At 41.9% G+C, this 27,190-nt stretch overlaps 1 protein-coding gene across 1 annotated transcript in view; it reads right to left on the bottom strand.

Annotated features, from left to right (window-relative positions):
• LOC117354831 overlaps positions 1 to 27,190 on the bottom strand; it is a 54,073-nt gene that overhangs the window by 22,102 nt on the left and 4,781 nt on the right. Inside the window, exon 2 of the mRNA XM_033932804.1 lies at positions 23,360 to 23,758. Within this exon, the coding sequence (XP_033788695.1) occupies positions 23,360 to 23,758 (399 nt within the window). The remainder of the gene's footprint in view (positions 1 to 23,359; positions 23,759 to 27,190) is intronic.

Here is a 27,190-nt window from a genome sequence, read left to right on the forward strand (position 1 = left end):
TTATTCAAACCTGTATTTTAATACAGCACAGTAGTACAGCATTAAGCATTGGAAGGGAGGAATATTCATTCAATTGTCTTGGTGGGGGGGTTTGTTCTTGGCAATTCTTAAGTTCCTAAAATCTATACTTCTGCTAGAAGGAATGCAATGCTTATTTAATGAGAAGGCATCTCTAGATATTCACAAAGCAATATTAAAAAAAAAGAAGTATATTTCAATATAATGAAATTGTATAATAAAGGATTAAAATATTCTGTTTATATTTCTACAGCCCCTGAGATATAGCAGACTACTAATTCAGCTCAAGGGATATGTCGATCAAATTGAAAGACTCGCCCACATCTCATGCCTTCTTGTGAGAAGGTCTTAGGAATTGATTACTTTCAATTGATTGAGCAAGGTTGCTTAATAGCAAATAGAATGTGAATTTTTTCTAGCTGTAGTACCCTGATATGTAATTAGTTTTGACTGGAGAGATTTTATTTATGCTGTTATGGTTAAATGCATATCTTAGTATGCCTGCTATTGTGACCATTCTCTTTGTAGCTGTGTAGGGTACCCTCCTCTTTTGTATCCCTTGATTGCTTGTTTTTATGCTAGAAAGAAAACCATGGGGTCCTTTTATCAAGCTACGGTAGGGGATTTAACGCGCGTTAAACTGCCTGCCGCACCAGCCGCTAGCGCCTGCATTGAGCAGGCATTAGTTTTTAGCCGGTCGTGGGGGTTAGCGCGTGATGAAATGTCCGATGGGCTAACCCCACTAGCGTGGCTTGATAAAAGGACCCCCATATGATGGGACTTAGGGCTCCTTTTACTAAGGTGCGCTAGCGTTTTTAGCGCACGCTAAAGATTAGCGCGCATAACCATGCACTAAACAAAAAATACTAATGCAAGCTCTATGGAGGCGTTAGCACTTAGCGCTTGAGGTATTGTAGTGCGCGCTAAGGGTACACTAAAACCGCTAGCACACCTTAGTAAAAGGAGCCCTTAGGATATTTTGCTGGGAAAAGGGGAAATAATCTAATGAAGGGGTAATGTTACAAAGCTGTGGTAAAGCATTGCACTTTAATACAGCTTAATCTACCAAATGGACTTAGTAATACAGGTTAGCAATTCCAGTAGTAAACGAAAACATTACTTTTGATCAGCCTGTTCTATGCTTCTGATCTTCTCTGTTAGTTCAGAGCAGCGGCATGAAAGAAGTTATTGAGAAAACAATTAATATGATATGAAAGAAATGAATGTGAGAACAACTAATGCCAAACCCTGATGCAGATTTTGTGAAACATGCACCTCATGGGTCAAGATTCAAATAAAGATGTGGTTTTTTTTATGCATTCTAGTAATAAAGTGAAGAAAAGTAGAAGGAAAAACACTATATAAAAATAAGTAAAATTCTTAAGTATTTAAATATGGGTTATGAAAAATCTTAGGGCTTCTCTTACTAAGGTGCGCTAGCGTTTTTAGCGCACGCTGAAGATAAGCACGCACAAACCACGCGCTAAACGAAAAATACTAATGCAAGCTCTATGGAGGCATTAGTGTCTAGCGCGTGCGACATTGTAGTGCGCGCTAAGCATGCGCTAAAGCTGCTAGTGCACCTTAGTAAAAAGAGCCCTTAGTGGTGGAAACTCAAGATATATAATGCTATTATCATGAGTACCGCTTCTGAAGACTGAAAAACTTTTTGAAATTATAGGGAAAATGAGAATAAGTTGTTTCTATAAATAGTGATGTATTGATAATTGCTTTTAGTCATTTATTTCTGGCTTCTTTATGGTTAATGCATTCTTCTGTCCCAGACCTTTCCTAGGGGAGCCCCAGACAGTCAAGTTTTCAGGATATCCAGAATGAATATGCATGACATTGTTCACATATACTGCCTCCTCAGTATGTAAATCTAACTCATGCATATTCATTTTGAATATCCTAAAAACCTGATTGGCTGGGGTTTCCCCAGAACAGGTTGGGGAAATCACTGCCCAAGGGCATAGAGCAGCTGACTGGAGTCCTTATGTTCCCAAGGACATTTCAAAGGGGCAGGTGCATATGTAACTGTAAGACCCTCCAATCCTCAGGAAAGATCGTCACCCCCTTTATATCCTCTACACTCTTGGAGAACACTCCTATAGACCACTACTAAGGAGTGTGTGGCGCAGTGGTTGGATCTACAGCCTCAGCACCCTGGGGTTGTGGGTTCAAACCCCGTGCTGCTCCTTGTGACCCTGGGCAAGTCACTTAATCCTCCATAGCCCCAGGTACATTAGATAGATTGTGAGCCCACCGGGACAGACAGGGAAAATACTTGAGTACCTGATTGTAAAAACCGCTTAGATAACCTTGATAGGCAGTATATAAAATCCTAATAAACTTGAAACTACTACAGATAGGTACAGATCACAGCTCCTTGAAAACACCACTTCAGAACAGACCCCCGACTTCCTAAAGAAATAGAATGGGAACCCCTACCTCTGAAGACCCATATGACCCCAAGGGCTTTTTAAAGTTCAGGGAAATCTGCTTCATTCCTTTTAAATAATGAGTAGTATGCATTACAGTAAAATAAGTCATGATTTTGCTGTTTAAGATGTATTATGAGGTAAATATGTGCTATTCTCTTATCACAGATTAATAAATACTAGTGCTGCCCGATTTGCCGATTTTGAATCGATTCACTGATTCACTTTAGTGAATCAATTCAAATCGATTCATTTTCTTAAAAAATAGGGTTCACTGATTCAGTGACCAACCCTCCTCCCCGCATGCCTACAGGCTTCCTAAAGCAGGAGCAGCAGCGCTCTGACAGTAAAAAGCCTGTCCTAAACTCTGCCTCTTGCTGGCCGTCCACTGCTACTGCTGCTTCTGCTCTAGGAGACCTGATATCAGAGTTCAAAGTGTGTAGGGGGGTATAAGAACATAAAAATTGCCACTTCTGGGTCAGACCAGTGGTCCATCGTGCCCCAGTCTGCTCACGCAGCGGCCCTTAGGTCAAAGACCAGTGCTCTAAATGAGTCCAGTCTCACCTGCGTACGTTCCAGTTTAGCAGGAACTTGTCCAACTTTGTCTTCAATACCTGGAGGGTGTTTCACTCTCAATTCCATGGCTTGCAATTTTCCGAAGTAGTCGTTCACATGGAACCTTGTCAAACGCCCTCTGAAAATCCAGATATACAATATCGACCAGGTAACCCTTGTCTATCCGCTTGTTTGCTCCCTCGAAGAAGTACAGCAAGTTTGTCAAACAAGATCTGCCTTTGCTGAAACTGTGCTGGCTGGTCCTCAGACCAGCCAAGGTGATCAATGATGTGGTCCTTTATCAGCACCTCTACCATCTTTCCCGGTACCAAGGTCAGATTCACCGGTCTGTAAATTCCTGGATCTCCCCTCGAACCTTTTTTGAAGATCGGCGTAACATTCGCTACCTTCCAGTCTTCCGGAATCGTTCCCAATTTGATCGATAGATTGGCTATTAGTTGGAGCAATTCAGCTATGGTTCCTTTCAGTTCCTTGATGGCCCTCGGATGAATGCCATCTGGTCCCGGGGATTTATCGCTCATAAGCCTATCAATCTGCCCGCATACCTCTTCTAGACTGACCGTCAACCCTGGCATTTTCCCGTCTTCGTTTCCAGCATATAGCCTGGTGGGTTCCGGTATGCTGTGTATATCCTCTTCGGTAAATACAAATGCAAAAAATGTGTTCAGTTTGTCGGCGATTGCTTTGTCCTTCTTTAGCACTCCCTTTATTCCATGGTCATCCAACGGTCCCACTGCTTCCTTCGGGGGTCATTTCCTCTTAATATATCGATAAACGACTTGAAGTTTTTCGCCTCCTTGGCTATTTTTTCTCATAGTCTCTTTTGGCCCCTTTTACCACCTTATGGCACCTGTGTTGATGTTGTTTGTGCTTATTCCTGTTTTCGTCCGTTTTTGATCTTTTCCATTCCTTAAACAAATTTTTCTTGTCTCTGATCACTTCTTTCACCTCTACAGGGAGCCACGCCGGTTCTTTGTTCTTTTTCCTCTTGGAACCTTTGTTGATACGTGGTATATAGAGATTTTGCGCCTCGGTGACTGTGTCCTTAAAAAGGGACCAACCTTGCTCTAGCGTTTTTACAGTGCTTATCCTCTTCTTAATCTTCTTCCCTACCATGAGTCTCATCCCTTCGTAATTCCCTTTTCGGAAGTTCATTGCCATGGCCGTCGATCAGGGCCGATGTTTCGCCTCTGCATCCAGGTTGAAGCGGATCATATTGTGATCGCTGTTTCTCAGCATCCTTCTACTTCTACACCTTGTACCGGTCCTCGCAGTCTATTTAAAATTAAGTCCAGAATTGTATTTCCTCTTGTATTTTCCTTGACAAGTTGTTCCAGGAAGCAATCGCCTACAACATCCAGGAACTTGGTCTCCTTAGCGCAGTTGGAGGTGCCTAGGTTCCAGTCTATCCCATAGGGGCATAGGTGCCAGTACTGTGGGTGCCCAAGCACCCCCAATATTTTGGGGACCTCACATGACATGCTACCTTCAGCCCCGCAGCTTTATGGGGCTCACCAAAGGCCAGCATGTTTTCTCCTACTTTCCACCATTGTCTGACTTCCCCCTAGCCAGGGGTATGATGGTGGAGAGAAGGGGGAAACATGCCAACTTTCAAAGGGAGAGGGTCTAAAGAGAGGGATATATACTGGACTGAGGGGGGAGAATGGGAAAAAAATAATGGGTCTGAAAACAGAGGAGAGGGAAAAGAAAGGGAGAGAAGTTGAACTCAAGGGGTGGTGTGGAGGGAGGGGGGATAGGAATACTGGATAGGAGGGTAGTTGGGAAGAGATAGGGAGATATGATGGACCTTGGGGTGGTGGGGAAGGAAGGAGAGATACAGGATGAAAGGGTAGTTGATAAAAGGAGGTGGTTCTGGGGATGGTGGGATCTATCATTGCAGCTGCTCTTTCATTCTTCGGGCCACCGACAGCATAAGTGAATACGCTGCCTTCCGTGGCTGGAAGCTTTCTCTTCTACTGCTTCCTGGTCTCACTTATGCGTGAAGCAGTAGCACTCTGTAGATGATTTATTAGTTTTACATAGTTTGAAATAATTGTTTTCCTGCACTTCATGTTAATAATGTTTTTCTCGTATATATAACAAAGTAATGCCTATTGTTTAGTTATTAAATTTTAACACATTATAGGACATATTTTATGTTTTGTTTGCATTTACAAGATCTTTTAAATGTGGGATGGCAAAAAAAAAAATCCTGTGGGGATGGTGAGATAACGTTACCAGTATGATGGGGTGGGGACAGAGAGAACTGATTGGGGATGGAGACCAGATTATGTCCCCTTGCATACCTCTAGTGGGCTCCCAAGAGGCCAAAATAATGCATAATTTATGAATGTTAAGTGCATTTGTTGCTTTAATTCCCCAGCCCAAGCATATCCTTTAGATTAGAATGTCTCTATTTAATCCAGATAAAAGTGAAAAGCCACACCTATTTTTGAAGGACAATTTTCAAAAGGGATTCTCCACAGATGAGAAGCCATTGGAAAAAAAAAATGTGGCCTCTCCCCTATAAAGGGAAACCTTTCCACATCATAAACAGCTTAATCCTTAACCTCGCAGTCATCTCTGGTGCCAAAATCATGACACTGATTGCGCTTCCATGCGGATCACACCAAAACTGATGCCCTTTTATTAAATGACACTTTTTGGGTTCCAATAAATGCTGCTTGCTATTAAATGATGGTTCAGGGCTGGTGCATAACTTCTGCGCATGCACACGTGAATGGTCACCCCACGCCTGTGACATCGTGCATCTGCACAGCAGTTTTCTTTAGCCCGGCTCAGGTCTCAGCATAGCCTGGGCCTTTCCTTTGAAAATCCAAAGCCCTAGGAACAGGAAATTTTTATAAAATTATTTTTAGTAATCTCTGGTTACACAAACCACATATGGTGGATACTTAATTTTTTAAAAAGAGCATCAAAGATACTCATTTCAAATGACAGCTCTTCATCAATAATGTTGCATAGGCTGACTCTCTTCTGCAATATCCAATATCCAAGTGGTCCCCAGAGCATCACTTCAGCCATCCTTTTATTGATATTTCTCACATGTCAGCATATCCATATTTCTACCATAGTGATATCAGTGATATGAAAAAGCTTTTCACTGGGTTTATCTGAAGCTCCTTTGGGTTCTCAATATGGTTGTTTTTAAGCATATTTCACGCAAGCAATAGTGCCTATAAGAAAGTTTCCATATGTCTGTCTGTCTCTACCCAGAGGTACAAAGCTACTCTCTCTCCCTACCTCTTTCCCTATCTCCCTCCCACATACAAAGACACAAACATTCCTTGTACAGCCCTTGCCAACCTAGTGAGAGACACACCTTATTATGTATTTTCACATCCAGACTCTGAACAACAAAGGAAGGGAAATAAAGGAAGAGAAAATAAAGGAAGGGAAAACGTACCGTTTTATCATACTATAAGTGTGCTCATTTCAACTTGTTCATCATTAACACCTGATTTAACAACAAGGCAAAATTTCCCTAAGGAAAATTAAACTAACTAAGCTATGAGTAATTAAAGGAGCAATCTTTTAAATCATTGAAGGAAACTGTGGCCTCGCAGAAAATAATTCTCCAATTCCATTAAAGCTTTTGATATTAAGATGAACAAAATAAAACTATGTTATATCTGCAAGGCTAATGCAACACACTAACCCCCTCTTTTACATAGATGTGCTATGCTTTTTAGCGCACGCTAAAACGCTTAGCGCACCTTTGTAAAAGAGGGCCTAAGTGGGGTAAGAATGGTAGAGGGCACCGACATTCAAGGAGGCATCAAAAGCTGCCAATGTTTACCTGCTGTGCCGATCTTTCATCAAGACACACTAGCTTTAGTTCTCCCCCTATGCCTTTCTCTTTGGAGTCCTTGGCAGAGGGATGGGAATATCACTTTAACTGCCACCACTCTGTCTCTAGTCAAAAGGGTCTGCTACGCTGACCCCAGTGCTCCCTTGAGTCACAAGTTAACTACTTCCTGTTTCACAAAACCAGAAGTACTTAATGTGTGGCTTGGAGAAGCACATAGTGCTGGCATGCCAGACCTATTTGACTGCAGGCAGAGAAGCAGCAGCGAAAAAGATGCTCTTCTCAGGCACAGCCCTATCATGAGGCCAACTAAGCTTGGGGGTCTCAGGCAGCATTCTTCATAAAGCTGCATCTTGCAAGCAGGTAGACCAGCTGGCCAGCGGTGATGGCATCTTCTTCCCATCCTCTTTCTACTGGGACAGTATCTCTCCTTTTCTTCCCTACCCCCCAGGTCAAGATGGGGGCATCTCCCTCTTTCTTCATCAACCCCTTTCCCTGAGTCTACCTTCCATCTTTTTCATTTTTTAAAAGTCAGCAGCAGCGGCAATTCCCATATGCTACCCTGCCGCCAATTCAAGTATTCATGTATCCCCCCACCCCCACAAGACTGATGTGTCCCTGTCCCTATTCTCACACATGTTGGAACATCTCCCCTCTTTCTGACCCTAGTCTTTTGTGTCTCTATCTTCTCCCCTCCCCCAGACCAGCAATTCTCCCAGTCAGGAATCAAAAAAAGATGACACTTGACCCTGCCCACACTCCATACATAAGCCGGCACCGAGTGTGGGCTGGCCTGTGGGTGCAGTGTGGGCGGGGTCACGTGTCTTCTTTTTTTGTTTCCCAACTTGGAGAATTGCTGGTCTGGGGGAGGGGAGAAGATATTGTTTCTACTGGTGCTTAATGCTATAGGCGTGGCTAATGCCAGAAGTCGTGTTAGGTGCTGGTAGGCACCTCTGGCGGTGCAATTCACGTCAAAGGTATGCACCGGAAATGTAGGCCTTGAAAACCCCGGCCTATATTTTCGGTGCCTATCTTTGTCAGAGGTGCTATTCTCTAAACAGCGCCATCATGCGATGGGCATGTGATCGGTGACCACTTTTAAGGCAGCTGCCAACAATGGCGCCATTTAGAGAATCCGAGCCTGTATTTTATCAGTGCCTAATTTGGGGTGCCATTTGTAGAACTTACCCCCTATATGTGCATAAGTGCTAGTGTTCTATAATATAGGTACAGAAATAGCGGCTAATTTTAGCTGGGGTATATGAATGTAAATTGGTGAGGAAACTGGAGGTGGAGCTGAGGCAAAGCTTGAGTTCCTCCAAACTAAAGGTGTTCTGCTGCCCCTTGGAGAGGATAGAGAGATGGGGAATGCTAGGTGAAAGGGGAGGGGGTTGGGAGGAGGGAGAAGAAAGAGGAAATGCTGGACAGGGGTAGGTGGGGGGCACCAACTGATAATTTGCAGAGGATCTCCAGAAACTCGAGCACTGTCCCTGACACAGCCAACCAATAAGCTGCAAGGGGAAGAAAAAATGCTGCTTTCTGTCCTCCCCTATGGACCTACACCTAAGAGCTTCTCAGCTCCATATTGAAGAGAATATATGGGAATATTGTGGGTGCTCAAGCACTTATATGATACACAGAACTGACACTTCGATTTTCAAGCAAAAGATTTTGATTCCTGCTTATGGTGATCTTCTGCCTCTGTTGTTTTTCTGTTCCGGATGCATGTCTTTGAATTTTCTGTTTTTGTTTTATCTTAGGGCTCCTTTTACTAAGGTGCACTAGCATTTTTAGCGCATGCAGGAAATTACTGCATGCTACACCGTGCGCTACGTGGCTAGAACTAACACCAGCTCAAGGTCTAGCGCGCACGGCAATGTAGTGCGCGCTATTCCGCGTGTTAAAGCCCTAACGCAGCTTAGTAAAAGGAGCCCTTAATATTTCAGATCAATGAATATTTTCCAGCCCATCACAGAAGTGCTGCAAAAATATGCCTCAGAGAGGTAATTTGTTTTTTTTCTTACTAGTGTTCATTGCAAGTGAACCAATGATACTTTGTGAATAAGCATTCTGCTTAGATCTCTAAATCTAGTAAATCATCAATTACTGCTATCAAGTTGTTCCCTCCTGGATTCTGGTTACTTAAAGCATCAAATAAAAGTAGATGTTCAATGAGAGGGTATCTTAAGGGTCAGTTTTCATTAGTTATCATTGATGATTTATCACAGTATTGTGCTTTGTTCTAAACTAGGCTAAGATCCTTAGAAAAAGCATGCAGGGAGGTAGCTCAATTGCTCTCAACTATGCATTGCTATCAATGAATATTTAAACTGGTCACTTGCCTGCCTGTTGTGGAGGTAGCGGACCTCAGCATCACCTAGATAGGATTTTAGATAGTGCTGAGGAGAAGCCAGCTGTCTTGGTACGTGTAGGTACCAATGAGATAGAAAAATGTGGGAGGGAGTTTCTGGAAGCCAAATTTAGGCTGAGGTAGAAAGCTGAAATCTAGATCCTCCAGAGTAGCATTTTCAAAAATGTTCCCATTCCACGCGTAGGACCCAACAGACAGGCAGAGCTCTGAAGTCTCAGTCTGTGGTTGAGATGATGGTACAGCGATGAGGGATTTAGATTTGTTAGGAACTGGGCAACGCTCTGGGAAATAGAGAATCTATTACAAAAGATGGACTCCACCTTAACTGGATGGAACCAGACTGCTGGCACTAACATTTAAAAAGGAGAGAGAGCAGGTTTTTAAAAAAAAACTAAAATGGAAGGGGGATGCCATCAGTCACCCAGGAGCAAATGGTTTGGTATGGAGTGTCCTTGAAGGATCCGACTGAAACAGGACATTTAGGGAATCACAATAAAGAGGATTATTTAAGGGGAAAGCTGAGTAAAGGATGCAAATTATCCCTGTCATCTTCTAAGCAGCCTGTAGATGCAGGGAAGAAACACAATTTGAAGTGTCTGTATATAAGTGCTAGAAGCCTAAAAATTAAGATAGGAGAGTTAGAGTATATAGTGTTACACAAAGAGTTAGATATAATAGGCTGTCTCTTCCTCTACTCTAGATTCCTTCATTCCTCCCACCTCACATTCTGTGAGCATACCAAACCCCAGCCCTGGCAGAACTCTAAAATCTGCTACTTACGCTCCTATGCCCCACATGCTGAATGTCTTTGGCTAAAATTGCATACTCATGCTAACTTAATGCATTTCAAATTCCTACAGATCTCCTTCGAGTCTGCTTTTCCACTTACAGAAAAAAAAGACTACTACACCTGTTTGATTCTTTTGTATCCAATCCTTGCCGTCTCTTTGCCACACTGAACTTCCTACTCAAAGTGCCCTCACCTCCAAACCACCACCACCCCTTCACTCTTTCCCTAGACTATAGCCGACTATTTCCATGACAAGGCTCATAAGATTAGTCTCAAGTTTTCAACTGGCTTATCTTCACCTCTCCCTCCCCCAGATCATTCTCTCAACCTCCTTTTAATCTTTGCCACCTTTTTCTTCCTTTTCTGAAATTACTAAAAACTGCACATTTTTTCCACCTCCAAACCTGCTACTTTTTCCTCTGACCCTATTCCCATCTACTTAGCACAATCTCTCCTACTGTCATCCCACCTATTTGTCATATCCTTTTCCATTTCAAGTGTTCCTGATGCCTTCAAACATAAGATAGTGATGGCACTCCTTAAAAACCTACCTGCCCTTCCAACTATCGCTCCCATCTCTTTCCTCCCTTTCTTATCCAAGCTATTTGAATGTGATGTTCACTGCTGTTGTCTTGACTTTCTTTCATCTCAAGCTACCCTTGACCATCTTCAATTGGGCTTTTGTACTCTTCAACTCTACAGAAACCGTCCTTGCTAAAGTCTCCAATGACCTGCTCCTGGCCAGATCCAAAGACCTCTATTCCATCCTCATCCTTCATGATCTCTCTGCTGCTTTTGACACTGTTGATCACCACCTACTCCTCAATACCCTGTCTCTCTTGGATTTCAGGGCTCTCTTATTTCTTGGTTTTCTTATCTTTCCCATCGCACTTTTAGTGTATGCTTTGTGGATTCTCCTCCGCTGCTATCATAAGAACTTAAGAATTGCCATACTGGGACAGACTGAAGGTCTAGCAAACCCAGTACTTAGCTAGATCCCAAGTAGTAAAACAGCTTTTATGCTGCTTATCCTAGGAATAAGCAGTGGATTTCCCCAAGCCATCTAAATAATAGCCTATGGACTTCTCTTTTAGGAAATTATCCAAGCATTTTTTTTAAACCCCACTAAGCTAACTGATTTCGCCACATTCTCCAGCAGTTGGTATACCTCAGAGCTCTGTCTTAGGACCTCTTCTTTTTTCCATCTACACTTATTCTCTGATATTTCTACAGGAATCCAGGCTCGAGTCTAAACCTGCCTGTCCAACATGCTGCCTGGATGTTTTGCTGCCATTTAAAACTAAACATGGCCAAGATTGAACTTCTTATCTTTCTTCCTAAATCCACCTCTCCTCTTCCCCATTCTAAACTAAACTAAACTAAATCTTGGGTTTATATACCGCATCATCTCCACAAGTGGAGCTCGACACGGTTTACATGGTTGGGAAAGAACGGAACTCCAATGGATTTATATAAGTAAGTAAGAAGAGGAGTTAGGTGTAAGAGTACCAGGGAGGGGACGGGGTTACATTTTGGAGAAGAGCCAGGTCTTCAGATGCTTACGGAATAGTAGAAGAGAGCTCAAGTTGCGGAGAGGGGAAGAGAGACTATTCCAGAGCTGAGCGATTCTGAAGGGGAAGGAGGACCCAAGTTTACCAACGAGGGAGATGCCTTTTAAGGAGGGGTAGGATAATATAATAATGGAGTCATCTTTGACTCAACTCTCTCCTTTTCTGCATAAATCCAACAGACTACCAAAGCCTATCATTCATTTCTCTATAATATCACCAAAATCTGATCCAAAAGCCTTATACACACTCATTTCTCTGTAATATTACCAAAATCCAAAAGCCTTTTACACACTCTTATCACCTTGAGCGACTGGTCCTCAGCAGTCGCTTGTTTGTGATAGGCCAGTCCAGTCAGTGTTGCAGGGTTTTGGTGAATCACGTCCCGGCCTACTTTGCATGCTGTTCCCCTCATTTGCATGCACGGATCGTAGGATGGTCGGCAGAGAGGTAAGTGAATCGGGCCAGAGTAAAATCGGATCGCAAACCGATCGGTACACAATCAGTTTGCTTACTGAATCTAGCCCTTTGGGTTTTTGCCAGGTACTGGTGACCTGGATTGACCACCGTGAGAATGGACTACTGGGCTTGATGGATCTTTGGTCTGACCCACTAAGGCTATTCTTATGTTCTTAATTGTCCTGATCGTCTTTCTGATTAGATTGTAAGCTCTGTCTATCAAGGATCATTTCATACATGGTTACTGTAATATACAGCGCTGCATGCAGCTTGCAGCATTATAGAAATGATAAGTAGTAGTAGGAATAGGAATAAGGAGGACAATCAGTCGGACTCTATTACCAGAGTACAAATTAAATTACAATAATAGAGTAGATCAAATTGGAGGGAAGTTGCATTATATGTTATTTTATTTTTGCAAAGTGTCAATTTGCAGAATCGTAATGCTATGCTCTGACATTGTTTCAGATTATTGATTGAACCATGTCAATCTAAAATGTGGAATTTTCAAGTGTGGAACTCCGAGCCATCATGAAGTTCCTATTGCTGCAGAAGGAAATCCATGATTGTATGATTGAGTGACAAATGCCTATCATGCTCCACAGTGAAGAAATGGTGTGCAAACTTTCAGTGTGGAGATTTTGAGAGCGAGGATTCACGAGAAACTTTAATGCTTTTTCTAATCAATGTTTAATTGATTTTTAATAACACTTTCAATTAAAATGCCAATTAAGCTCAATTAAAACAAATTAACTTCTGTGCAAATTTAAGTTAGGCATCACTAGGCACTGCCAATCTAGGCACCTAGTTGCACCTAACTTAGGCACTATTTAGAGAATCTGGCCCTAACTGGGTTTGTTTGGGTTGGGTTTGTTTTGTTTTTTTTGGGGGGGGTCATTTTACAAAACTACAGTAAGCACTTGTGCATGCTTACCACAGCTTAAAAGGGCTTATCTCAAGACGTTCTGCGGCAAGTCTAAGATTAATGCATGCAAACTGCATCCTAAAAAATATTTTCATTTTTAAGGCAGAGGACATGTCAAGGGTGGAGAATGGGTATGCCAGCACTGATCAGTTAATGCACTGATTAGCACAAGCTTAGTCAGTAAGGGCCTGATTCTATATACAGTCAGCAAGAATATAGGGTTCATAATCTGTCGTGCAAGAGACACCAGAACGCCGACAATCCAGCGCTGACAATTTGGCGCAAGAAAGAACTTAATTTTAAAGAGCTCTGAAGCGGCATGTGAGTGGGGAAACCCCCCCACATACACACACACTTTACTGCATAGTGTTCGCGCTGCTGTGGGGGGGGGGGGTTTGAGGGTTGGAACCCTGCATTATAGAGAAAACAGAACTTTTTCTGATTTTTTTTCGGGAAAAGTTCCGTTTTCTCTATAATGTGGGGGGTTGCACCCCCCACACCCTCCCAAAGGCAGCGTGAGCACGATGCAGTAAAGTGGGGGGGTTCCCCCCCACACACCCCTGTCGGAGCTCTTTAAAATGAAGTTTTCCCGTGGCGCGCTTCTTTCTTGCACAGAATTGTCAGCGCTGGCTTGTCGGTGCGCTGGTGTCTGGCGCGCGATTATCCCGTCACCGAATATAGGCCCTGACTACTTTAGTGCTATGCACGATTCTATAAAAGTTAGATGCATCATATAGAATCATACTTAGCGCTGCCTAAGCAGTGTTAGGCATTGCTAGGCGTCCTAACTTTAAGGTTCACCATATTTCTGCTAGGGTTTTCTTGGCTTAAATGTTTGCACCTGAGTTAAGTACACAATGGCGCTTAAGGCAAAAATAGGTGCCTATCTCCAAAACTCACCCATTATCCACACCTAACCATGCCCACTTTTAAATAAGCACTTTGGACAAGGTATCTAACTTTTATAGAATCACACCTAGCGAGTTAGGTGCCTAAATTCCAATTAAGTCCAAGTAACATCAATTATGAGGTAGGTGCCAAATTAGCCTATTAATCAATTAAGTTACGCACCTACATCAGTAGGTATGTTGATATAGGTGCCTAACTGTAAGCAGTTTTTATAGAATTTGGGGGTAAATGTTCAAGCATTAATTTGTTATAATAGCCCGTACAAATGGGACTTAGGAAGAGTCTGAGAAAGAGGGGAGATTGGTATAGTATGTGGGACATAACTTTTCATGTTGTTTCATTTCCTGTGTTGGCTTCTGTTCTTTTTTTTTTCACTAAGAGAATTATCATTAATGATGTACACTCTGCAAATAGTGCAGACTTTTTTGGAAGTAAGTGTACTATAAACAACACATGAAAAGACAGAATGTGCGGCAGCCTCAAAGAAAGCAAACCAAATGTTGGGTATTATTAAGAAGGGTATTACAACAAGGACGAAGGAAGTCATCCTGCCGCTGTATCGCGCGATGGTGCGCCCACATCTGGAATACTGTGTCCAGTATTGGTCACCGCACCTCAAGAAAGACATGGCGATACTTGAGAGGGTTCAGAGAAGAGTGACGAAAATGATAAAAGGTATGGAAAACCTTTCATACGCAGACAGGTTAGAAAGGCTGAGGCTCTTCTCCCTGGAGAAGCGGAGACTCAGAGGAGACATGATAGAGACCTTCAAGATCATGAAGGGCATAGAGAAAGTAGAAAGGGACAGATTCTTTAGCCTACTGGGAACCACTAGAACAAGGGGGCACTCAGAAAAATTGAAAGGGGACAGGTTTAGAACCAAAGCTAGGAAATTCTTTTTCGCTCAGAGGGTGGTGGACACCTGGAATGCACTTCCGGAGGTTGTGATAGGACAGAGTACACTACCGGGTTTCAAGGAAGGATTGGATAAGTTCATGAAAGAAAAGGGGATTGAGGGATACAGACAGAGGTAAAGATAGGCTATGATTGGGAATAGATAGTAGGACAGGGGGGCTTAAATGATTTAAACAAGGATCACCTTACAGGTCATGGACCTGATGGGCCGCCGCGGGAGCAGGCTGCTGGGCGCGATGGACCTCTAGTCTGACCCAGCGGAGGCAACTTCTTATGTTCTTAAGTTTCTTTTTTTTTTCTCAAGCATTCTGGCCAAAAATCACATATCATCTTTCAGTGCCAGCAACGCTTTCATTCCATGTCCTCTTATAAACTGAAATTGCTGTCAATGGGAAACTTAAGTGTCTTTCAAAAATTATATTTACGGTACTTGTTTTTACAGTAAGATCGCCTTTCACAAAGCCATGATAGCGAGTCCCGGCATGGCAAATGTGACGCAGCCCATTCAATTCCTATGGGCTGCGTCACATTTCCCGTGCCAGACTCACTACCGAGGCTTTGTAAAAGGGGCCCTAATTTTTTAATCGCTTTCACTATCATTGGACTATTTGATAATATTCTGCCATTCTAGGATCCGAATCCTGCTTTTTGTTTGCTTGTTTGTTTTTCTTTTTTTTTTTAAGACTCATTTAATTATGGCTGTCTTCAAATTTTGGGGCAAATGTTCCCTTGAGCCAACGTGGCATTGGCAGTCTGAAGGATCCAGGAAGACAGAGTGTCCATTATGGTTTTAATTAAATCTGATGGAACAGGATAAAGGCAGCAAGTGGCAGCATTTAAAGATATCATTACCCTCAGCAACTGTGTTAGCTGCACAGCTAGAATAGCTCTAAAGCAGACAGCTCTGAAAACCCAGACTATATTTTAAATCAAAACAGTAAGATGTGTGAAAGCACATTTTAGATAGTTCATGCAGGTGAGAAAATCAACATCATAAAAACATAGAAACATAATGCAGATAATGGTCAAACAGCCCATCCAGTTTACCCATTGTCAGCAATCTCTGTCTCCTCCTCTCCCTAAGAGATCCCACGTTCCTGTCCCGTGCATTCTTGAATTCAGACTGTAACAAATCCACCTGTCCTCCAAAGTATTCATATTGAGATCTTTAAGTCTGTCCCCATACACCTTATGATGAAGATCAGCAACCATTTTAGAATACAAAACAATGTTATGCCCCCATGTTATGTGATCTCAAAAATCAATACATTTTCAACACTAGAACAATTAATTTTATGGCATTGTTTTCACACCGAAGGTCGTCAGAACGCTATGTTAACTCATTTGAATAGTGTGGCAGCACTCCTCACTAGAACCCTTGTTTATCAGCATGTACTATTTTTAATTCTAAAACTTTTTTTTACTATATTTTTAGATTAGTTTTAAAGAGTCAGTGCTTATAACTTAATCAATAATCATAATCATATATAATAAAACCCTAGCTGCGCATGCACACTCTTACCTGCGTGATCTGTGATCCGTAGGTCCGTGGCTGGCAGGAGTATGCATGCGTGCATACATCGCTCCCTCTCTCCGTGAACACCAGGACTGGCCGGCAGTGCTGGACTCCCTGCTCTCCACCTCTCAAGCTGCGATGTCAGCTCCTCTCACGAGCCTGCACTAGCATCGGAGAAGGCTTCTGACGCTGGCGGGGATCGCGAGAGGAGCCGCCGCCGGCACTTTTAAACTTTTAAAAAAACCTTCGGCCGCAGCAGGGAGGGAAGGGAGGGGGGGCCGAAAAAGAACAGGACTCCAGCTACAGGAACGCAAGCTAGCCTGCGGGAAGGGAAAGGGGAGGGGTAGAACGGAGCAGGCCAGATCGCGTTAAGAGAAGGGAGGGGCCGAACGGAGCAGGACAGCTCGCGGTAAGAGAAGGGAATAGGGGGTGGGGGAAAATGCTGCTACTGCTTCACAGGGACCTGGAGGGAAGGGAAATAGCGCTGCTGCTTCTGCAAAGGAAAGTGGGGGGGGGAAGGAGGGAAATGCTGTTGCTGCTGCACAGGTAAATAGGGTAGATATGCTGCTGCACAGGGAAAAGGAGGGAAATAATGACAGACAGACAGCGGGAGGGAGGGAGACAGAAAGAAAGGAAGAAAGACACAGGGGCAGGGAGAGGGACAGAAAGACAGACAAAGGGGGCCAGGGAGAGAGAGAGAGACACACAGCGGGAGGGAAAGAGACAGAAAGACAGACAAGACATATATTCTAGCACCTGTTAATGTAACGGGCTTAATGACTAGTTTAGTATAAAGTGCAACTTAGCTTCTGAACATTAACGCACCAGTCCCCTCCCTCATGTTTCTATATGCATCTACACAAGTGTTATCAATCAACTCATTGTAGGCAAAAAAAACCCACCCTTTCATTAATCAGAAAAAATCCTCCAACATTTACCCCCCTCCCCCCTTTACAAAACCGTAGAGCAGTTTTTAGCACCGGTTGTGGTGGTAACAGCTCTGACGCTCATAGGAATTCTATAAGTGTTGGAGCTGTTACCACCTGTGCTACGGTTTTGTAAAAGGGGGTTAATTTTTTTTTAATCATTCCTGAAAACTCTTCTATCTTCTATATTTCACAATATCAAAAATGAAAAAAGTAGTGCATAAACAAAACTTATCTTTATGTCTAATCGGCAGGAATTTTCTAGTACTCAATGGAGCACCCGCTTCACATAAGCTTCATCAGGAGCTTCAACCCGCCTTGAAAATTATGTGCACAAAAAGAAAAAGGAATCATTTCTAAAAATTAAAGCAAGTGATTGGCACAAAAGCATTACTCTTTAAAAATCAATTTTATGAAAATCAATCCACATACCATAGCAAACAAATTTCCAGCACTGCCCACCACCTTATATTTATAGTTAAATGGTAGCAGACTATTTCAAGGATACTGGAAATACAGGGGCTCAATAGGTCCAAAAATCACAAATTACCAACTCGATCCAATTAAAAACCTTTTTATCAAGCTGCATAAGGTTGGGTTTTATTTTTAAATCACAGACCGCTGCAATAAATCTCCGATGCTCACAGAATTCCTATGAGCATCAGAGCTTCTACCACAGCAACCCGCGATATTAAAAAACCCTAGCACAGCCTGATAAAAAGGAGGCCTAAAGTTGTACTGCCAAAATTGCCCTATAAAAGCTTTATATTCAGAGAAAAAAATCAGTAGAATTCAGGAAAAAAAAGCTTCCTTTCCAGAGGAAAATTTAACATCTTAGGGGATAAACTCTGAAACTTATAAAACCATTGCTGTTCCACTCTTAGTAACATGCATGTATAGGTCAGTTGTAACACCCTGTCCTCAGGATTGCAACAATTAAAAAAATCCTAGTGCAGAAGATACACATGAAAGTGATAAGAAACTGATACTTCCACATGTAATCTTGTACTGCTCTAGTGGACTGCACAACCACAAGGAGCTGCATATGATTTAAAAAAGTTTGGACAAGTTTCTGGAGGAAAAGTCCATAGTTAGCAATTAAGACAGACATGGGGGAAGCATCACTTCTTACCCTACTATTTGGGTGTCTGCCAGATATTGTGACCTACAGTAGATTGGCCACTAAGGAAACAGGATTCTAGGCTAAATGGACCATTGGTCTGACCCAGTATGGCTATTCTTATGTTTCTATGCATATGATTCCCATTTGTTATAATAAAATAGCCTTGTTTGCCTAATTACCAATCGGTTTCTTTTGCTTTTGTTAAACACAGCCTGATTATACATAGACAATTAGAATTTCTTGAAAGTTGAATGAGAATATAAACATTATGTTTATTGAATTTTCCTATTTGTTATCTGTTGTCCCCTGAGATTTTGTTCGCAGATATTTGAAGGAGATATTGCTTTTGGATAAAGTTGAAGAAGTAATTATTTCTGATTGTAGGTATACTTCATTATCGAAAGCTGAGACTGTCGAGGGAAATGCAAAGGAGGGAGCTAAAGAGTCTTTGAATCTAACTGATTTCCTTGAATCCTCACAGGAGGAAATTGCTACTAGAGCAATCCTCCTTGCAACTTTCTCAACAGAACAGGAGAAAATAAATGTCTTTAAAAAATATTTCCGGAATAAGAATTCTCAGTTTTGTGGTCAGCCCATACGGATGTTTCCAGATGTGGCTAGGATCATGCAATTAGTTTGCAAGGAATTTTTTAAGTTGAAAGATAGAGTTCTATCTTTGAGAGGTAATTTTTTCCTTCAATTTCCTTGCAAATATGTATTAATGTTACAATCCAATAGATATATTTACTTTGATCCTTCTCAGCTTGAGAGATTATTGGTTGAAAATTAAGTTTCTGAAGTGGGATAGGGGATCTAAAGCAGTGTTTCTCAACACGCGGTATACATACCCTTGGGGGTACATGGACCACTTGTTGGGAGTACGTGGCATGGCCATCATGGAGAATATTTCCTGCCCGTCCATCCATTCAAGCCACGCTGCTGCTGCCAGGGATCCCTCCTTGCTGCCCACCCCACCTGCTGAAGCTGCAGCCGGGAGTTCTGGCCTGCCCCTCCCGAAGGCGACCCACAGGACTTCCCTTTGATGTCAGAGCTGATGTCAGAGGAAAGCCTTCCAGGTCAGCGAGGAAGTCTTGTGGGTAAGCCATGTGCAGCATGTGAATTGATGCCTACGCATTCCCTCCATCAAGCTGCTGAAGGCAGGTGGAGTGAGTACGGCTCAAACAAATAAGAAGACACAACCTTTCTGGGAAAAAGGAGGTGGAAAGGAGTGCGTTGGGGCATTGAAGGGGCACGATTCTGGGATAACAGCTGGAAGGCAGGGGCACAAACTCGACTCAGAAGGAAGGGAGATGGCATGAACATGGGACACAGAAGGTACAGAGGAAGGAGCACTAACTTTGGACATAGAAGGAAGGGAGTAGAAAGGGAGAACCGTTGGGCATGAGTGTGAATGAGAGGGAAAGAGTTAGTGGCACATGGGGAAAGGAAGAAAGAGGTAAACCGAGTATAGAGAGAGGAGAGAAGTAGAGATGCATGGGGAAGGAAGGATGAGAGGGAGAAATGTTGGATATGGTGGTGGAGAGGGAACAGAGGGATAGATTGAAAGGGATGCAAGGGAGAAGAATATTGGACATAGTGATTGAGGAAGAGATGTGGCATGGTTCTGGAGAGGGATGTTAGAAGAAGAAATGGGCATGGGGCTGGTGGTCAGTGGTCAAAAATTCTGCATATGATCCGGGGGATGAGAGAGGGAGAAATGTTGGACTCATGGAAGGACAGAGAGAGAGATGTTGGTTGGGGAAAGGAATGAGGTCCGGAGGAGAAGAAGCGTGCAGGAAGCAGAAAGAAAGAAATATTAGATGGACAGTCAGAAGGAAGTGCAACCAGAGACTCATGAAATCACCAGCCAACAAAGGTAGGAAAAATGAATTTATTTTTAATTTAGTGATCGAAATGTGTCCATTTTGAGAATTTATATCTGCTGTCTATATTTTGCAATATATTTTTCTGTTTTTCTATAGTTGCTACTGAGATGACATTGCATATTTTAAAGTCATCTGCCTTGACTTCTTGGGAAAAAAAAAAAACCCTCAAATATAAATGATAATTAACATTTTCTCTGCATAGAGTGTACTTTGGGTTTTTTAAAATTTTGTGGTTGTCATTATGTATTAATAAGATTATATTGTATGTGTACATGAAAAATGGATGGAAGAAATTGCATTACAATTAGTACTATTATTATGGGGGTGGGGTCTGGGCAGGTCTGGGGTGGAGTTTGGATGGGGGTACTCGGTTGATATCTGTTAGACTTAGGGGGCACTCAGCTTGAAGTTGAGAAACAGTGATCTAAAGGAGGAATTAGTATAGACTATAGGACGGGTGGTGATAAAAGGTTAGGGTCCATATTTCTGATTATGTATTAACAATTGTGAATTAATTTCTTGTACCTTTTCTCATTGATGTGGGCTATGTATTACATTTGAAATATGTAATTTACAAAAATTATATTTAAAAAATGGCCTTGTGATTTTAAAAAAGTATTTCATATTAATACAGAGGAGTGGCCTAGTGATTAGGGCTGCAGCCTCAGCACCCTGAAGTTGCAGGTTCAAGTTTAGCCTGTTCCCTGTGACCATGGGTAAATCATTTAACACTACCTTGCCCCAGGTACATTAGTCAGATTGTGAGTCCACCGGGGCAGATAGGGAGTATCTGAATATAAACTCGTGAAGCTATAAACAATGTATAAAAATAAAATAAATAATATAGGTGTGTATCATATCTGCTCATCCCTCCTTTCCTCTAGGGCAGGGGTCTCAAAGTCCCTTCTTGAGGGCCGCAATCCAGTCGGGTTTTCAGGATTTCCCCAATGAATATGCATGAGATCTATGTGCATGCACTGCTTTCAATGCATATTCATTGGGGAAATCCTGAAAACCCAACTGGATTGCGGCCCTCAAGGAGGGACTTTGAGATCCCTGCTCTAGGGTATACATGTTCAGGTCTTCAAGTCTTTTTCATATGCCTTTTGGCATAAGTGTCACATCTTTTTGTCACCTTCCTCTTCCAAAATATCAGTTAAATCGGTTACAATTAGTTCAAAACACTATGATCAGACTGTTTTACCGTTGTTCAAAATTTGATCATATTACACCTCTTTTAAAAGCTGCCAGGAGGGAACATATCAACATTGTGATGGGAAAAAAAAGAGAATTTATTCAGGCCAAGTGGTCAAAAACCAAAACATGTTGCAGACAGAACTGTCTAGAAAAGATTTTGGATAGTCCTGGTAAGGTTAGCCTGAACATGAGCCTCTATGTCCCAAACTCCCTCATCTACCTGAAGCCTGTTAGTGAAGGGAAGCCATCTAGGAGGCAGAACATATATACAGCAAACAATTGCCACCCTGCATAAGACCTCTCCCCAAACTGCATATAGTGCCATGGTATGACAGGGTCAGAAACTTTGCTGCAAATGACTGCTATGGACTAAAATAATCTGGAAAACAGTTTTCGTACACACTACTACTATTAAGCCCAAAATGATTAATCTATGTGGCTTGGTCACTAAAGGTGACAAGGTTGGCAGCCAGAATGCATTAAGACCCCCCCCCCTCGCAAAATAAATAAATATACACCCCTGGTGGTGTGGATAACATGAAGAAGGACCTAGCAAAGCTTGATAAATGGTCTGGAATATGGCATCTAAGATTTAAAGCTAAGAAATTCAGGGCCCAGCTGACAGAGTTCCACCTAAGGAAGATAAGTGCTTTAGCGAACAATGGGTTTAATAATTAAGTTAATTAAATAAACTAAAATAAAAATAGAAAAGAAACTAAAAGATTGATGACGATTTAAGTAGTCTTTCTGTAAAAGGATGTGAAAGATTATTTTTGCATTCTGTACCCCATTATCATAGACACTTGAGACACTGCTGCTATCCTTTTTGGCTGGTGCCTCAACTTCAGGCATTTATTTATATACTCATTCATTCAGTGTTCTATACCAGTCTCCCAGGGGAGCTCAAAATGGTTCACATGAATTTATTCAGGTACTCAAGCATTTTCCCTGTTTGTCCCAGCGAGCTTACAATCTATCTGATGTATTGTGGTGGGGAGAAGGGACAGCAGGTAGCTGGACCCTAATCCTCCGCACTGCATCAGCCAAGCAGTTAACTGGAATGGCCAAGTGGATTGCAATCTCAAAAAAGAAAAAAACAAAGCACACGTGCATAAATTAAAGACTTTTATTTCCCCATATTCAGTGCTTTCACCTTGCACTGATTAATTCAAGCAACAGTCTTAAAACAAAGGCATAAAAGTCTTTTCACAAATGAGAGGCAAGTTGCTTCAAACACAGTCTGTAATTCAGACACAGGTTTATTTTTCCTCTTAAATCTACTTTCAATTCAGCAACTTGACCACAACTCCCATGAGTCTTAGGTCCATCACATATGGTGGCTTTCTGCCAAACTTTATTCACTGGTGCTGTTCAGACAGTTCATTATAAGCTTTGCTAATTATACTTGAATTAGGCTTACATCATTTTGCCTCTGCACTAAAGCTCTTCTAGTCTTGATAAAGAACTGGCTACTGAGCCCTTTACTGGGATTGCCTGAACTCTAAGAGAGGGCAAACCTGCCTGGCTGTATCCCTCATGCTAAACAAAACCCCTTGGTGTGCTTCAGTTAAGATTAGGGTTTTATCTGTAGGCTCTAGTACTGCTGCAGCCATGCTTGTCAATTAGAGAGGGACAGAGTTAAGGATTCCCTTTCCTCACAGTAAATCTTCATATGGGAACTGAAACTGCTCTGAAATGTGTCAGCTTTACTCTTCAGCGTTTCTTACTGTAACACACATTCAAACTAACACCCCACTCATTCCTTATGTTTTAGTCCCCTGGCTCCCACTGCATTTCTTCATCCCCCAACAAGCTTATTGTATGATATTCCCCTTCAATCATGCACATCTCACACTCTGGCTAAATATCACTTTCCCCAGATAAAGAAACTATGTCTATATCTTGCTTACCTGTTGCTTGAGTTAAATCCTGACCAGACCTTTCTATAGAGCGGGTTTGGGAAAGTTTCCTTGCCAGAAGTCCTGGGTTAGCTTTGGTTCCTCCAGTAGCTTGACCTCCTGAGGACAATAGGCTTCTGCTCTGTGACTTCAGTGCTGTATCAGGAATGAAGCTTTGGTTGGGATTGGATCCATTCCTCCTTAGCTTCTGTTCTCTCATCTGTTTATTTACACCTGCAGGGACAGCTAGAGTTCTCATTGGCTGTTCCTTAACTAGCCTGCTTGCTATGAATAAAGCTTTCCCCCGTGTGTTCTTAGGTGTAATTTTTTCTACCCCACATCCTCTCTGGGCTTTCCCTTTACCAGGAGAAGTGGGCTTTGGAATAAACTGCTGACTCACAGGCTTTTCACCTGAAGGCAAATAAGTTTTAGTTACAGGGACATCTCTAACTTTTGAAGCTTCCTGTTTAACCTGAGTGACATTCTTACTGGACTTCTCTTTAGTGACAGGGCTTGTCTCAGCCTATACCTAAGGCAATTTGCTGACTGTGTGCTTTTCTCTGTCTCAGTCTATAGCATATCACATCACCAAACAGGCTACTAACTATATACAGATATTGTTTACAAGTCTGACTGATGATATTTCCATGTATAAATCCTGAATATAGGATATCCAAAATGACCACCACGGTGTTAAATATATCTCACAGAAATGTTTTACATAAACAGTTATCTAGGCCAAATACAGCGCTGCCAGCATGGTTGTCACATTTCTATAGGAGTGTGGATTTTTCACTAAGGGAAACAACTGCTAATTAGGAATTAGTTTTGCAGTACTTACCAGAGATCTAGCATACTGAGGTTTTCATCCACAGTTATAATAAATAGTTAAATTACTCTGCAGGCATTAACTGCAAATCTGCAACAGGTCTGTCCATATTCCTGACACAGTAAGGGAAATGATCCTGTCACTGAAGTAATGAAATCATTAGCTGCTGGTATCTTATACTATTAAGTAACTAAGGAGTCAGTATACTAAACTATGTTAAAAATATCCATTCACAGACAATATAATTTTGATATTATCTGTTTCAAAACACATTAAGGGTCTGATTTTTCTTTTTAAACAGGACACCTATGCTTATTTTAACCTTATTTTTAAAAGACAAATAGAATTCCAGAACCAACTCCAATTGTGTACAAATGTTGATGTACAGCTTAGCTGCTTCAGCACTCTGTGGTTGTGAGTTCAATTCCTACTCCAGCTCCTTATGACTCTGGGCAAGTCACTTCACACTTCATTGCTCCAGGCAGAAAATAAGTACTTGTCTAAAATATGTAAACAGCTTTGATTGTAACCACACAAAAAAGCAGTATATCAAACTGAAAATTTAAATTCAAATAGCTTCAGAATTCAGGGTCCAGCCCATTGGCATGCTGAACTTATACAGATTCGAATGCAAGAGAGCTAATGCTCTTGCAGTTCATGAGCCCTGAGGAAACGATTATGAAACATCGTGAAACACTGGCCATCGTCTTACTCGACAGAAATGGCAGCTGTGATCAGCAGCACTAAAGCTATTGAAAGATAAGTTCTGCTTGTTCTCCATTATAGTTATTTGAACAAATGAATTTCAAACTGCATTATTCTTTACTAAAAAAAAAAAAAGGGGGGGAGGGTTCTGGCTGAAGATCGAAGCATAAGGGGGAGCCGATAAATGTATCTAGCTCTCTCTCATAGCCTTGGTGCAAAATAGTACCTCATGGCTTCTGAGGCCTTTTTCCTTTTAATATCTTTTCTTTTCAAGAATTTTTGTGGGTGAATTTCTGGCATTATACTCAGCATTCTTATAACTGGAGGTTGTTTTGAATGTTTATGGCTTTATATACTGTAGTGTTCAACATCTCTTCTGTTCAGAATGAACATGCTTGTTATAGCTGGTAGAAATTTCATCTCTGAAGTTAATGTTTTGTCACCCAAATTTTAGGTAACACTGTACCTTGGTATGCCTTTGGGTTGGAGATCCCACTGTATGAATTTTCAGCAATTAATATGATTCCAGATATGCAACAACACAACCAGAAAATGACAATCACACACACCAGTTAGTGAGAATCCTAAATTAACTCTTCCACTGATTAAAATAGTTAACCAAAGGCAGTAGCTTCCACCCCTCAAGGAATGCGTGCATTAAACAAACATTGAAAAGTTTGTCAAATATCAAAGCAAAGGAGCAAATAATTCTTTAGCATGTCAGTTGCTGATCTGCTTGATGGCTTTGATTTCAGTGCACTAGGAATGCCCTCTATATTGTTCTCTTATAAAACGTTACAGATTTTTGTTGTTCCCCACTCCCATGAGACTGAAATTCTAACAATGAACCTACCAGTTAAAAAATGTGTACTTTGGCATCATTACAGAAGTGCCAGAGAAGGCCGAGTTTTCTTTGACTATGAAGAAGATAGATGTTTTTCTGTCATGATGCTCTATTGTTGGCAGTGGCTCATCATTCATATCACTTTAGCTGTTCTGCTCTTCCAATTACATCTTATCATTCCTGACCCATTTTTAAAGTTTCTTATAATGTGAAAAGTTTGAAATCCTTTTCTCTGTACAGAAAATTCTTTCTGTTTTAAAAAGTGTAAACATTTTAAGTGCTGGAAGATTATGCTTCAGAAAGAGAACCCAGACTCTGTAACATGGCTTTCTTTCTGACATCCACTTTTTACTGACCCTTTAATTGCATTTTTCTGAAGTAGATAAATATTAATCAAAGATATAGCTGCAGGGTCTGTGGGTACTATGTGTAACACTGGTCTCACAATGTCTTTGGGCACTAGCTAGCTCTTTGGGACAAACACCTGGACCAGGATCTACAAAACAGCCTGTTTGGGGTTTTTTTGGTTTTTTTAGCTGGGCATAGGTTTAGCTGGGCCACTTTCAAAACTATTTACAAAGTATTTCAAAACAATTCTTCAGTCACATTTCCAGACTTTAGTCAATACTTCTCTATGTTCCCAATCTCTTTACAACAAATCTTTTTTATACCTGTGATAACCAACCAGTTTCCGCCCTTGTTCCTCAACCCAGAGCCACTTCTTCCCCACCAAGCTGAAACTCTGTCTGGTCTCTGCTGTAAGTACAGTCACAATCACTCTATTTTTGCCCAGTTGAGATCAATGGCCATATAGTCTTAGACCATAAGAATAGCCTTACTGGGTCAGACCAATGGTCCATCAAGCCCAGTAGCCCGTTCTTACAGTGGCCAATCCAGGTCACTAGTACCCAGCCAAACCCCAAGGAGTAGCACCATTCCATGCTACCGATCCAGGGCAAGCAGTGGCTTCTCCCCATGAATGTCTCAATAACAGACTTAAAGACTTTTCCTCTAAAGTCCCCTCGATTCTTCTCCTGGTGAGCTGTTCTGGGTCTCACCCTTTTCCCTCATCCCAGAGCCACTTTTTCCCCCCAAGCTGAATTAAACCCGCCACAGTATTGCACTCTGGCAATTCAACTCAGATCTTTACCTCCATAGCCTACTGACACTCCAAGGCATCTCCTTGGGCTCTGACAGGACATCAGGATAGCGAAAATCCCAGTTCTCTCTCAGCACACACGTTTTATTTCTCTTTCCACCCCACCTTCTCCAGGCTAGGTCCTCCAGCACTATCCAGTTAAACAGTCATGTACATTAATTGCTCAGTGACTCCCAGAAGAATCTCTCACCTTCTGCTCTGTAGCAGAGACATTTTTGTTTGGGGGGGAGGGCACAAAATACATCAAAGTGTGTTAACTATTTTGTCACTTCACCACACAAAATATATTCAGAAAACCCCACTGCA

This window comes from Geotrypetes seraphini, chromosome 2 (genome assembly GCF_902459505.1).
Source record: "Geotrypetes seraphini chromosome 2, aGeoSer1.1, whole genome shotgun sequence".
Lineage (NCBI taxonomy): Eukaryota > Metazoa > Chordata > Amphibia > Gymnophiona > Dermophiidae > Geotrypetes > Geotrypetes seraphini.